This window comes from Enoplosus armatus, chromosome 3 (assembly GCF_043641665.1).
Source record: "Enoplosus armatus isolate fEnoArm2 chromosome 3, fEnoArm2.hap1, whole genome shotgun sequence".
NCBI lineage: Eukaryota > Metazoa > Chordata > Actinopteri > Centrarchiformes > Enoplosidae > Enoplosus > Enoplosus armatus.
Window position 1 is genome coordinate 9,435,123 of NC_092182.1, and position 14,964 is coordinate 9,450,086.

At 44.1% G+C, this 14,964-nt stretch overlaps 1 protein-coding gene across 1 annotated transcript; it reads left to right on the forward strand.

Moving 5' to 3' along the window:
* The first annotated feature begins 349 nt into the window (after positions 1-349).
* On the forward strand, positions 350-6,188 carry myl9b (myosin, light chain 9b, regulatory). Its single transcript, XM_070903541.1, has 4 exons — positions 350-428; positions 3,815-4,018; positions 4,599-4,760; positions 4,868-6,188. The coding sequence occupies exons 2-4, from the start codon at positions 3,835-3,837 to the stop codon at positions 5,041-5,043; spliced, it is 522 nt and encodes a 173-aa protein (XP_070759642.1). The 5' UTR covers positions 350-428; positions 3,815-3,834; the 3' UTR covers positions 5,044-6,188.
* Positions 6,189-14,964: the final 8,776 nt, after the last annotated feature.

The following is a 14,964-nucleotide window of genomic DNA, read 5'->3' on the forward strand; positions in this document are numbered from 1 at the left end:
CCCATAGCCTTGCAAACAGAAACACTGGCTTTCAAAACTGCTCTGCATCTGCTCACAACTCTCTCCCCCATGTTTCCACTCCGCCATACAGAGCCTCCTCTAAATGTTTAGGCCCTTTTCTCTAAATAAGGCAGCCTTATCGTAGTTCCTGTCATTTCTGCCTTTTCCCCCAAACATCCCGAGCGGCGTCTGTGGCAGTAGCAAGCTGCAGCCTGTGCATTCTTTTGCCTTGTATGGAGAAATGGCTTGGCCTGAGATGTCTTTGTACGGGACAGGACGGCCTCTCCATTGGCCGAGGCAGAAAGGGGAGGGACCCACCGGGAGTCTGGTTCTTTAAACAAACTTTTCAGTAGTACTGCCTGCTTCCCTTTCGCACTGCTGTGTCGGACCCAGACTAAAGGAGCCTGATATTTCTACCTGAAGCCAAGGTGAGAAAGAAAGCTGTTTTTTGCATAAAGAGTACACATAATGTGTATAAAAGCCCATATTTTATGTGTTGTAGATTCTCTGAGTTCAGTGGCACAATGCTCAACTGTCAGTGCTGAGAGTGAAGGGGAGGGTAGAGTTACAGAGAGCTTCTGAAGGGGATCTTTGATTAAAGTTCCCAGATCAGTGACAGAAGAGCTTTGTCATCTGTTGATCAAGGAGACCTGCAGAGGAGGCTCATTTTAGACCTGCGTATATGTGTGCAATATGAATGTACTGTATGCATGTGTGTTTACTTCCATGTCATCACTACGGCACATTAGACAGAGGAATTTATGAATGCAGCTGACCCATTTTGATCTCATACACACACACACACACACACACTCTGAAACACGCAGACATACACACCTCAAATGACTTTTTATAGGCGATGAGAGCTTAACTTCCACTTCAATCCGTGTTTGCTTTTGGAATTCCAGACCGTTAGTCTTCCCTTGAGTAGTGGCGACCTACGTGACCTGGAGTTAGGGTGAGGGATGACAGCCTGACTGTTTGGTGATATCCAAGTGTGTGTGTGTGTGTGTGTGTGTGTGTGTGTTCTTGCCGGGGAAGAAGGAACAGAGGAGCTTTGTCATCCCAGTGGATAAAAGGGTCCACAGAGGAGCTGCAGTGGACAGAGAACAAATACAATTGTCAGTACAAGCCAAGCTGAGGCACATCAGCGAAACGCTTACGTTGCTGAAGTCAGAAATATTTGTGCTCGGCCTCTTTGTGAATCATTGTCGATTCACTCTCTGCAGAATGCAGAAGGTTTTAGCTGTTACGGCACCTTGGAAATCTAAGTTGTGAAGTAATCACATCAGTCAAAGAATCTGGCTTATTGATTGCTTGAAAGAGTCGCAAAGTTAAACACCAATCAGCCTCTCTCAGGAGACAGTATCCTACTGTGTCACCAGAGCCAAACAAGAATGCACAGCAGAGATAACTGAATTCCAGATCCTGAAATTGGCCTTTTACATTGGAGCCCCTTCATTTGAGCTCCCAACAAATTTTCTTACAGTCGCACAATTGCAGTGTAAATTGCTGCATGTGTCTGCATAATGAAAGCGTGGTGTATTGTGAGAAGACTCTAAAGAGAAACTCTAATCAGATTGAGGAATTCCTCTGTTCCTGAAACCCTACATTGGAGCTAGACGCCGTTTTGTTTCCAGCTTCCTCCAGTGACTGCGAGATGGAGAATGGAAAGGCTGCAGGCCAACAACACACACCTTCCAGATTTCTTCCTTTTTTTCTGGCATATGAGGGCACAGAAGCAGCCAAACAGTAGTCAAATGAAAAGGACAGACTGATCCTACATGTGTCTGCAGTGAGCGGGAGGAAGGAGTGAAACCACTGCTGACAAAAACTGTGTGTGTGTGTGTGTGTGTGTGTGTGTGTGTGTGTGTGTGTGTGTGTGTGTGTGTGTGTGTGTGTGTGTGTGTGTGTGTGTGTGTGTGTGTGTGTGTGTGTGTGTGTGTGTGTGTGTGTGTGTGTGTGTGGTATACATCTTTGCTGACCTGCTACACTACATGAATTCCCTCCCTGTCACCACAGCTCCATTTTTGGACCTACTGTCTTCATGTAAATGCTACTGTGGACAATCAAGTTATCCATTAAGATTATAAACTCTGCACGGAACCTAAGTCGGTCACACTCATTTGCATTGACAATAAAAGTTATAATTCAGCTCTAGTGATACAGCAGCATTCATTTGTATAGAGATCAACTGAGGCAGAAACTTCTATATACTCAACAGAAAAAGATCTGAGATACAGAGATGGGCAAAGCTGCTTTTCTTTGAGGCCTTTGTGAATCATACAAGGTACAGAGACGGCAGACTCAAAGATTTAGGACTAGAGGGCTACTCCGGCCCATTAGATATGATGACAGGCAGTGTCACCCAGACAGAGTCCTTGGAGACAGAGATTTGGTGAATATAGGACAGCAAAGAGCTATTTATAAGTGTGGGAGTAAACTTATGTGTAGCCATTATTGTAATGTGCTATAAAATACATAGATGTAGTGCATTTTACTGCCATTTTTTATGGTAAACAGAAAGATTTTCAGATTTTTTTTTTTTTTTTGTTATTCTAATACAGACACAGGATGGCATTTCATGGCAACTTTGTATCTTTTATTTATTTATTTATTTATTTATTTAAGTAATTACGAATTAAGATAGATTTCAAATTTAACCTCCTAAGACCCAAGCTCTATCTTAATTTCTCTTTGCTATTTGGGCTTATTGGGACCTGATAAGTATAAAAACTAAGCATCATCTGTTCCACATACGGGGACAATTTTGAATTTCCATATAAGCAGAATTAAGTATTATGGTATAACCCAAAATGTGATGTCCACGTATATGGATGCCAGGTCTTAGGAGGTTAAAGTCTTCAAATGTACCCAGTGAATATCTACATGTAAACATTGCATCTTAGTTGCCTGAGCTCACTAGTGATCAACACCCTTAATTTACAAAAAATGATGTATAATCTGTTTTATCCTCCACAAAGCCTGTATTTATGTGAGGAATCTTCAGTTGCTGTAGTGTTTAAATGCTAATATTTGAGAGGAAGTTTCCAGTGTAGGACTAAGCACAGTACATTTGAGGATGACGTAATCTTCTACTGAAGTCTAATGTTGCTGATATACAGTGTGCTTGCCATATGATGTCATTTTCAAGGTGAAAAAAAAAACAAAGGGTGTGCAATCTTACAGTTCACCTGAGTAACTGATGTTATTGTTTGAGTCAGTGCCATGTACAGTAATCAGTAATCGCATCACCTCACCGCCTCTCAGGGCATAATGTCATACCTGATATGAGACTCATCAGCCACACTCACCTGCTCCTTCCTGCCTCTCCAGCCTGTCCCTCTGTCCTCTGTCTGCTGTTGCTCACAGGGTATAACTCACACACACTCACTCACACACACACACACACACACACACACACACACACACACACACACACACACACGACAAATCCTTGTAGACCTGAACATGAGTGACGGGTCTAATTGTGGAAGGGTCTGAAGTTAGCTGCAGTGTGCACTGTGGAGACATGCCATTTTCACACCCATCACTGCGCCCGACATTATAGAGATTGCAATTCTCTCTCTAGAGGAAGCAAGAGGGAAGGGGAAAATATAAAAGAGCGACATGGATGCAGTGCTCCACTTTTCAGCACTGTAATCCCAAATATACATCAGCTTCGACACATCTTTTCAAATGGATGCTGAAATCAGGATTCACGTCAATCTGTGTACACCCAGGCCATGCTATGCCCAGTGGTTCAGCATTATCACAACCTGATCTGTGAATCGTTCCTTTTAAATGTGCACAGGCCCTCATCCAGCTGCCGCCATGTCAAGCAAACGTGCAAAGGGAAAGACCACCAAGAAGCGCCCTCAGAGGGCCACCTCCAACGTCTTCGCCATGTTCGACCAGTCTCAGATCCAGGAGTTTAAAGAGGCATTCAACATGATCGACCAGAACAGGGACGGCTTCATCGACAAGGAGGATCTGCATGACATGCTGGCCTCTCTGGGTACTCAGGCTTGTTCTCATTACACTTCCTTTTCATGGCTTCAAGTGTAGAACTGAGGTTAATTCAGTTTGGGCTTGGAAACTACAAATACAAAGCACAAACCTTCGTTACAAGCGAAGAGTTAGGTATTTGAAAGACTTTGGTATTTATTAAGGGTGGGGGGTCTAAGAAAAGATGCTATAGAGCCGCATTATGGGAAATATTGGATCTAGAAGTCAGGATATCTCGGCCTCTGCTGCTTCAATTTCAACCACTTTTTTAAAATCTGTCTCTCCCAAGTTTCCAAACTCTGTGGAAGTGCAATGCTAAATCGAAGGAATACGCCTTTAATTTCCCTTTTACTTGTAAATGAACTAAAAAACAATTGAATATATGCAGCTCTGAAAGGGTCCTTCAAAACTGCTGGTGTGCATCCTGTCAAGAATTCTTAATTAGTTCTTCACAGCAAAATATATTGAACACTGTTAATAGAAACATGGTTCTTCTACTGTAGAAGCATAAAGAAACACGTCCTTGGAATACTTTATATCTATAGTCTCAAGAAAAAGCAGATACATGTAACAGTGTTGTTCGTCCTCAGGGAAGAACCCCTCTGACGAATACCTGGAGGGGATGATGGCCGAAGCACCAGGGCCCATCAACTTCACCATGTTCCTCACCATGTTTGGAGAGAGGCTCAATGGAACGGACCCCGAGGATGTCATCCGCAATGCCTTTGCCTGTTTTGATGAGGAGGGATCTGGTGAGTCAGTATAAACAAAATCCTCACACTGTATACACAGATCATGGTGCTCACACTGTGTTTTGGAACATTATCTCCCGCTTAAATGGATGTTGTCTGTTTCCAAGGCGTGATCCACGAGGACCATCTGAGGGAGCTGCTGACCACCATGGGCGACCGCTTCACCGATGAAGAGGTGGACGAGCTGTTCCGCGAGGCGCCCATCGACAAGAAGGGCAATTTCAACTATGCAGAGTTCACCCGCATCCTCAAACATGGCGCCAAAGACAAGGATGACGAGTAGAAGGAGCAACTGACTGCATCGGGGCCCCCGCACGCATACTACACCACAAATTGGTCCTGAGTTCCTACATTTACGGGCCTTGTAGGTTTGAGAGAAAATGAATAGGAATAGTATGTATTATATATAAATATAGTATATATCAAAGTCTTCTCATAAAAGGGCAGAAATAGCCGTTGTGCTACATTTACTCAGATCTAAACGTTTATGAAAGGTAGGAGCTTGGGATTTATTTGGGATCCACATAAATATTTCGCAATACACTACTTAAATCATCATTGAAGGTTAAACAGAGAGAGGTGTGTTTGCATCTCATAGCTACAAGTCTACTGCGGCCACTTGGACTGCAGTTGTTCTGACCTTTTGTAGAGGATTTTGCAGCAAACCTGGTTGGACTTTTGGGATGCATCAAACATCATGTATGTGTGCGCGCGGGGGTTAAGTTTTGGACTGCCAGATTCAGTGCTTCATTAGTACCAGCAATGTTTACCTCTTCCTGCCAATTAGCCGTCACACCTGCACAAGCACTGCAACGAGTCTCCTTATCTGTAATATTTGTATCCCTGTATGTTGGAGATGGATATAAATAATTGATCATTCTGACTGTGTTTATTAAAAGTGGTGAGTACTTCCACTCGATGAAATGGTTATCAGAGCTTTTAGTCTAAACTCATTTCTCCCTTCCATCTGATGGTTGTGTGTATTTGTTGAAGGATCAGGTATGTCTGTGTCGTTGAAGGAATTCAGTCTTGATATTGCTCAGGCCAATAAAGTAAAGTTTTCATTCATGCCGTTGACCGCAAAAGAAAGCGTAGATGTGTGTTTGGGGTGTTTTTAAGTTGTCATTGTATCTGTGTCTTTCAAACAAGTGTCTCCTACTTACATACTTTAATCATCTGTTTTTGGATTTATTAGCTCTTTGTTCTACGTAGCAGTATACCGTCTTTTACTCTACCACCACTTTCCAAATGACACTGTAGTTTGACCTGTATATAAGAGCACACACTGACAGTGGCCAAAACAACCCAACAACTGCTATCAGATTCAAATATCTATAAATCCTGATACACAGATCAGTGATCCCTGGAGAACAGCTCAGACAAAAACACAAAGAATGTTTTCCTGTGAAATAAACAATTTGAACTTTCTTTGGAAGATAAGCGTGTTAGTGTTGTCACCCATGGGCTATTTTCTCAGTGGACACTTTGACTGTTACAGCAGGAAAAGCACAGGTGTTATCAATAACATTAGCAATTGTTATGTTGTATTTAAGTGTCCTAGTAAGCCATGACAGCATACACAATACCTGCACCCAAAATGTCCATTTTAAAACACCCATTGATGATGCAATGTCATTCTGACAAAATGAATCACAACAAAACCGCAGCTTTTACAGGCAACAAAAGACAGGAGAAATAGCATTTATGAAAAACTGAACTTTTATTTCTTTGAAATGCTTATACAAAACACACATTTAAAGTTTAAGGCATATATTGCACAGACTATTGAGAAGTTTTTAATATAAAAAAGGGACATTATCCCTCAATCGTGGGTTTAAGGCACAGCCGCCAGTCATACTGCCAACGGTCAGTCATGATTCACAACAGGAGCATTTTTGAATGCATTTGGCTGTAAAGAAACTACACAGTTTGAGATAAAGTTCATGCCAATACAAACAAACAAAAAACATGACCTTGAAAATATTTACATGCATCACCACTTTGTCTCATCTGATTGGCGCATCTAAAATCACATATAAACCTTGCTATAAAAAAAAAACCCTGCCTACCTAATCTTTAGCCAGCCATTTCCAGTATCACAACCGATAAGGTGTTGTCACAGTGGCATGATGTAGTATGAACAATAAAAATATTACTTTAATACTTAGTATTCTACATATGACCCAAGCCTGACATGGCCTGTGTAAATTGAGGTATAAATGCACATCGGTCTAGAGAGTACCTGTAACCAAAAAAACCCAAATCATCACCACAGAGCAGAACTGGAAATGAGGAGCGACGGACAAAACAAAAAAGAGGAAACAAGAGGAGAGGCGTTTCCATATCTGCCACGAACAAAAAAACAAAAAAAAAGCTTTTCAGGGGGTGACCCAGTCTGACTCAACATCAGACTCCTTCTGTCTTCTCTAACTCCTTGCACATGCAAAATGCAAACTTTTCCACATGACACTACTGTTAACAGATGCCCAGGTGGCATTCAGCCATATGTTGTGGTTTATACTAAGACAGTTTCATGGAAACTACAGCTTTATGAATTATTAGAAGTTCTATAGAAACCATTTTTAAACACAGGTGGAAGGCGCTGATGAGGAAAACCTTGCTTTTTATGCTCTTGTACCCCCCAAATTTTAGCTATTTAAGTACATCAATTCATCTTTCCACTAGTAAGACATTCAGGTTTGAAATACATTTGACCAAGGCCCCAAATCGACAGGGAAATCTGGATAACATATATTACCCCACCAAATAAAAGGATCCAACATCTAAAGTGTTTTGCACCACAAAAGATAAAAGGCGCCATGTCTCACAGCAAGTGTAACGTTTCAGTTCAGGAGCTGTGAGAGCTTGATGTCATCAGATCACCAAGCTGCTCAACTCTCCACTGAAATTGATTTTTGTAACAGATCCAAAGTGACCTTCTCCCATCCATCCTACAGCCACCGCCCTCAACAACAATCCCTGAAAAACATACACAACTCATCAAGGTCGCATAAAGTAACAGACATAACTGCTCAGTTTTTCAGCAAAAACACGGCTCGTTTTTATAGATTGGAAATTGCAAAGGAACATGTGGTACGCGAGAGCATGTGTTGAGTGGTTGAGATGACAATTCATGAGGGCCGATGAATCCCCTCAGCTATAAAAAGACAGGGAGATTTGGGGGGGGGGCGATGGAGACAGACACGTCGAGGCGAGTCAGTCAGTCAGTCTCGCTGCAGTACAATCAATTTTCCTTGTGCTCATCTCCAAGGAAAAAGGGGGAAATGTAGTGGAGTAAAGAACAGGATAGATATAAAAAAAAAAATCATCTGAATTGCACAACTATAGGACTATGATGTTGTTGCTGTTTGTAGAGAAAAAAAAAATCATGTCCTCCTTTTTATTCTGGAGGGGAATGGATGAAAGGCAGCCTAGCCAATGATATCAATGTCTTTTGTACATTCAATAAAGTCCAGTACTGCTACTGAAGAGGCTAACTGCTGGTGCTGAAAATCACACCAATTGACATTTTGTACAATTAAGGGATATTTTCCTCCTCGCTCATAAACTGTAATGTGGAAAGAGGTCTGAAAATGGCATCAACAACTTTGTACAATACATTTACTCTGCACCGAAGAATGTTCATTTCGAGAAATGGCATCAAAAGTGTTCTTACCAGCAGGCGCCTCCGTCAAGAACAGCATATTTAAACAATAAAAAGTCTCTGTAACACTTCACGTTGTCCCAGTTCACACATCTGATTTCATTCCCTGTATTCTGCAGGCACAGGTTTCAATGACAAAAGGGACTGGTGATGAAGATACATTCTCCTATATACAGTGTTGTCCGGCCAGAGGGAATGTTTGGCCTCTGTCCTCCTCAGATATATATTAAAAAAAAAAAAAAGGTTCCAGCTGCTAGTTAACGGTTTCACTCACTGTGTGGAGGCCGTGCTGCGGGCCCCACACTGTGGTGATGGGGGTCTTTACCACTTGAAGAGAACTGGGTTGCCTGGTATCAGCATGGACCATGCTCCAAACGCTGGGCACCACTGCTGAATTCCTCTGTGCACTGCTACCAATACTGCTACTGCTGGTGGTGGTGATGGTGCTGCTTGTGGAGGAGGAGGACTGAAGAGGAGCAGCGAGTTGGGGAGCCAGGCCCAGAAGAGGTGTAATTGTTTGCGTAGAGGAGGACATTGGGGCTGGAGCGAGGGGAGGAGTTGGAGCTCGGGCTGAAGACGCCACTGCGGTTGACACAGGGGATGGACACGGAACTGTGACTGGGATTAAGGGGGATTTGTGGAATGGCAGGTAAAGTGGGACTCCCCTGGGGGCTGTAAAAGAGGTGATGGCAGGAGAAGCAGCAGCTGGAACAAGCGCTACAGTGTGGGTAGAAGCCTGGCTTGGAGCAGTGATGGAGGTGGAACATGTGGCTGGGAGAAGGACTGGAACCGAGACTGGCCTTGTGGCAGGTGCGCTCGTGGGACATGTAGTGAGCAGCTGGGCTGGGACCGGGCTTGAGGCTGGAGCTGATGATGAAGCTGTGGAGACGTCTGGGGCAGCAGCTGGTTTCTGAGAATTTGACTGTCCTAAAACTGAGGCAGACACTGGCACTAAGGTTGGCAGGTGGGCTGGGATGAGCTGAGGCTGGTTTGGGCTGGGGGCTCTGGCAGCGTCCTTCTCCAAGGGGCTCCAGATTACTTTATTCATTGGGAGAGGAGAAAGTCTAGGGGCTGGGACCAAGACTGGAACTGGAACTGGAACGGAGGCTGCTAAGGACAGAGGCACTGGATCCTTTACTGAAGTTGACTCTGGAACAGCCATAGCCTTCTCCATCAGACTCTGCACCGTGGAAGGATCCATGACCTGTTGGCTGTCCTCTGGGGGCGGAGTGGGTCCCATGTCGCTGCTGTAAGCACTGCACTGTGCCTCCACTAGTTCAGTCTTTACAGCCTCTGTAGGTCTGATCTGGCTCTCCTGGAGTCTCTTCAGGTTCTCCTGCTCTGCTGCCCTCTGCAGAGCTGCATCGACCAGGAGCCTCAAGTCGCTGAAGTCCTGGGTGGGGAACAGCTCGGGGGGAGTCGGGGGAGGCGTGTTGAAGAGGCCACTGGTGGGACTAGCTGCCATTGCTGTGCTGGTGAGACAAGCCCCCTGTTCCTCTGCTTCCCTCAGCAGACTTTGTGTATCCAGCCTCAGGAGCGCCTGGACAGATCCCTCCTTACCAGGGAAGCCTGCTCCTGTCAGAATAGCTGTCGCTGTGTTCCCGAGAAGACTAAGGTCCAGTGTAGGAGCAGAGCGGATGACAGACGGGCGTTGCTGAGATGAGCCGTTTGAAGAGTTGCTTTCTGGAGAGCTGGCTCCACCTCCATTAGACGAGTGGCCTTCACTTTTACCGCCAACCTTGCGAGAGATGGTGAACTTGGTGGGATCTTTGCCATCCTTGCGAAGCAGGTCAGGGAGGAGGCGGCGACGTGCATTGATGAACCAGTTACATATCTGGGAAAAGAATGGGAATTTATGGCGCAAATAGAACTGGTGAGTGGACTGCTTAAAAAAAAATAAAATAAAAAGTCAGAGCACTAAAGATGCTCTTTTGCATTTTTCTCTGAGGGCCTATATTGATATCACTTTTGATGAAAGTTTTTTTTTTTACCTGAGGATCCATAACTCAACCCTTGCGTCACATTCAAAGGTCTAAAAATGATCTGAGGCCTGTGATCTTAATAGCAGCTTTTTCGACATCTGTACACGAGGCATTACTTACCCCCTCTAGTGGCACGATAGACGGAGATGAGAGCCCTCAGACAGCTGGCAATAATGAAGGTCTGAGCTCAAATATGCTGAGCCACAGAGAAGCTGGCCAAAGGCATTCCAGTGAACTGACTACATAACAAGAAACTCTGTTGCCGCCTCACGCTGATCTGTAATGCCTTCTCTAATGCAGCAAGTCTGTTTGTGCGTGCCAGTGTGTTGAGAGGGGAAAAGAGGAAAGGGAAGGCTGGGAAAGTGTCACTTTCAGTACAGTGTGGCGACACCATCTGATTATTGTTTCACTTTCACTTATTCACGGTGTTGATTGAAAAGCTGGTGACACGGGTTGATAAAAATTACGTTCACTGTTATGTAGAATTAAAAAGACTGATAGCACTAGAGTATGCATCATGTAACGGTACTATGACTGCAGTTCTAACGTAGTTTGTTGTGTACAGCATCAGACTTTAAAGTGATAAAAGATGTCTAGATTTAGTCTAATGTGAAGGTCATGGTCAACCTTTTGTGCTAAAAGAATAATTTACGCTTATGGGCATAGCAAAGATAAATAGTAAATCTAATTCTAATCTTAATTCTAATCTGTTTATTTTACAAGACATCTAAAAAAAAAAAAAGGATTAAACAAAGCATTAAAATTCAGCAAAACCCATAAAAGCTTTGATTTATATGTATAATCCATCATGAACAAAAGGAAAAAGTGAGAAAATGTTCAGCACAATCTAGATGAATGTCTGCCACCAGAATGCAGAAACAGTGTGTACAAGTGTCATTTCCTCTTGCTAGTACTGAGTGTGTCTGGGGAAAAAAATAAAAATAAACAAATAGAAATCTGCTCCTCACCTGCAGCACAGAGAGGTTGGTCTGGCCTGACAGACTGAGTTTCTCCTGCTCCGACGGGTAGGCGTTGAAGCGGTGCTCGTACAGCCAGCTCCGCAGAATCTGTACCGCCTCCTTGGGCAGGTTGCCGCGGCGACGGCGCTTCCCAAAGAGCCCCCTTCCTGACAGGTCGAGCGGGGAGCCGTCATCGCTGTCCGACACAGCCGAGGAGTGCTCCTGCTCCGGGCGATGCTCTTCTTCCAGAGCTGAGGAGGAGGGGAAGGCAAGCTGTCAGTCACGTTCACTGTTGCTGCGAGTGTTTAATTTAGCCAAGCGGCTCACATCTAATCTGCTAGTCAAACGGTATAAAGTGTTGTTTTGTGCATCCTTATTTTGCCAAGTATAGTGTGAAGAAGGGAGATGATAACTGTTCATCTTGTATGAATGCCACTGAGACACTGTCTCACTCTGGCTGATGCAGAAAGTCATTTGATTTGATCCACTTTTAAGCACAAAATGAAACCTTAACTACTACTTAACACTCTGAGAGACATGAGAAGACTGGTCAGCAAAAGTCAAGGAATGGTTTGCACCACTTAGCAGTGAACAAGTGCACAAACCTCATCAGTTACTTTTAACCTCCTACTTTTTACCCAATTTAAACTGAGGTTCGCGAACGCTTCGTGGGCTGGACCTGTTTAAACACTATACACACATTGTGGTTTGAACTTTGTTGTGGGGTTTTTTGTCAGACTGTGGTTGGCCACTGGAGAGAGAGAAATCCCCTCAAAATGGAGCATGCCTGATCCCAGGGGTGGGCCACAGAATGCAGTAAATGTCTTTCTCTGGGGCTGGGTGAAACCTGACCCCCGGGGGCAGCGCCTGTCCTCACAAAGAAGATTGTGTGCATATCAACATCACAGTAGCCAGTGGCCCAGGAACCTATTGACCATGCAAAGGAGGCCGTTTTCACCTCATGCCAGTTCGGCTGACGACTGCTGAAGCAGCTGACAAATCTTTTGAATTCTGCATTCCTCGACAACGAGGGAAGTCCTAAACAGAGTGTGGGGGAAACTAAAAACATGCAAATGTCATTGCATTTCCCCAATTTCTGTAAATGAGCCATCCCCCTTGCACCTAAAATGATATGCTACAGTAGGGCTAGGTGATATTAAATTATACATTTTTAGTGGAACCATATCATGATATCCATGTCACAATTTATCATTTCTTTTGTCTCAATTAAGGATTCTTTGCAACCCAAATAAAAACACTCTGAACGCTGAAGTATTGGTTGGTCAAAAGTCTGATGGAATGCAACCACATTGCCATCCATTACACTGAACATCACTGGATTGATTTTGTCTATGTGGGTTTGCAAACATTTGCCTAAAACATCCACAACCTTTTAATGTCACTATATAGATTTTAGTAATAATACCCCGCACTGTGTTAACACTCTTGAACTAAAATTTCAACAATTTATGGATTAAATTAAGTGCAATTTGGTCTGAAAATACTCCACAACACGCATTAGCCACACTTATGCATGACAGACATCTCAGGTTATCTTTACCTCTAGTCAAATGAAGAGGCCCACAACTCCTCTGGATCCCTGGTTAGTATATTAAAATGTCACATCAGCAACATCTCAGAGGCAGTCAAACTTGTGTTTACAAAATGCCTCATCTACCTACATACAAGTTGGTAAATCTGTGCCCTGGGAAGCTCCTTCCAGTGCTGTGTATTATATATGTATTTATAATGAGGCCAAATGGTCCTGGGAGCAAAGTTTGGAAGCTCAACAGTGAGCTTAACTTAACAACACGCTCACACCGAGGTAAGGATTTGAATCTGACCGTTAGTAAGTCCACCACACACCATCAAGAGACCAGCACGCTTTGTCGGAGGGATAGCGCCAAAGTGAAGTGATATACACAAAAAAGCCACTCGAATGATGCGAAATGTGACATTCAAACAAGACAAACCGAGAAGCTACTCGGTAAATTAGCCATCTGGAGCGCACAAAGGAGGCAGGCATGAAAGCACAGCCTCCCGCATGTCACTCCGCCAGATGGACACCATGCCTGCCTCCAGCGATAACTAGCTGGCTAGCTGTCCCTCCAAATTTAAACACAAACACACGCTGCATTTGCTCGCAACAAAAAGCCCCGCATACCAGGCAAAACCAACAGCAAAGACGCGACGGGCTCGCGGACAAGAGGCTGTGTCGGTTATAAACGTGCATGGCGGAGATAAAACACACGACGCGAGTGGCGCTCACCTCGTTTGAATGCTTTCATTCTTTGTTGATGGCTCGCTAGAAAACACGCAGCTGTCCAAGTTGCCTGCTGTACAAAGCGTGCCCGCGAGCCAAGCGATGGTTGACACAACTGCACTTTCTTCCAAGAGGCTGGAGGTGTTGCGCTTTTTCACCGACTCAAACGCGTCGCTTCTGGGTTTCCACCGCACGACAAGGTTTCACCGGACAGTCGGTTCCCATCGCACTCCTCGCTTTCTGCCAGGATAAATGTTTTCTGTTTTGTGTCGCTTGTTCCTTTTTTTACCTGCACGCAGCAGCGCCAGCTCTTTGCCAATCTTGACAGTCGCCGCTGAAATGATCCCGCCTCATTAGCGGCTGTCAGCCAATCACGAGCCTCTATCACGCCTCCTGGGCTGTCGTCAGCCAATCACGGCACTCTGCCAGACACCAGACAGACTCCGTGTCACTGTGACTGACGGGTGAACCATTTCATTCAAAGTATTGTGCCGTCATTGAAACAATGTTGTTTTCTCGACACGGTTAAAACCTCACGGTTATATCGACACAAGCCAGTCTACACATGGCAACGTAGTGACCTTTTTTTTAATCCATCGTGGTCCTTTTTATTCGTGTGTGCGGGAGACAGCTACACAGTGTGGAGAGCCTTTACGTAACGTTGAGAAAAATGTTCTTGTTACATAAATCAGAAACGTCGAAAGCGTCGACTGCTGACCGCGTTTGGCCAGTTCATAATATAATTAACCAAGTCATTTCGACTCACACTGTCTCGAGTCATTTCTGACGTGACATGCAGACACTAATTCTACGGGTTGTTTGTTTCCAGGCTCGTGGGTGTTGGGATGCTTTGATTCCACCACGCCAAAGGAGCGGGAGTCCATATTTAAAAAAAAAATACCGCAAGATAGCGCCGTGCAAAACTGTAATCTGCCTGTTGCAACCATTTAAATGCAGATCATGAGCATACTGTGTCCAATTCTGCTACTGGGTCTGCTCTGAAGCTGGAAAGGGTTAGGGCAAAGCAAAACATGATTGTGAAACAAATTTGAAGATATAAGTAAAATCTAGCATATCTGATAAATAACAAAACAATGACACAAAAAGTCAGCAAACAGCTACAACAACAGTAAACAAATACAGCCATGGTGAACTTTTTGAGAAAGTATTGTGTGCATTTTATTGAATGTTTCGTCTCTCTCCATTATACATCTGAACAACCTTGAAATAGTATAAATAGATCTACAGCATTGTAAAAGATGAACATTTTCAGTCTGGTTTTGTTCTTATTTACAGAGGACAACTTTTAAGAAGCAACAGGGGGGAGAAATGCAGG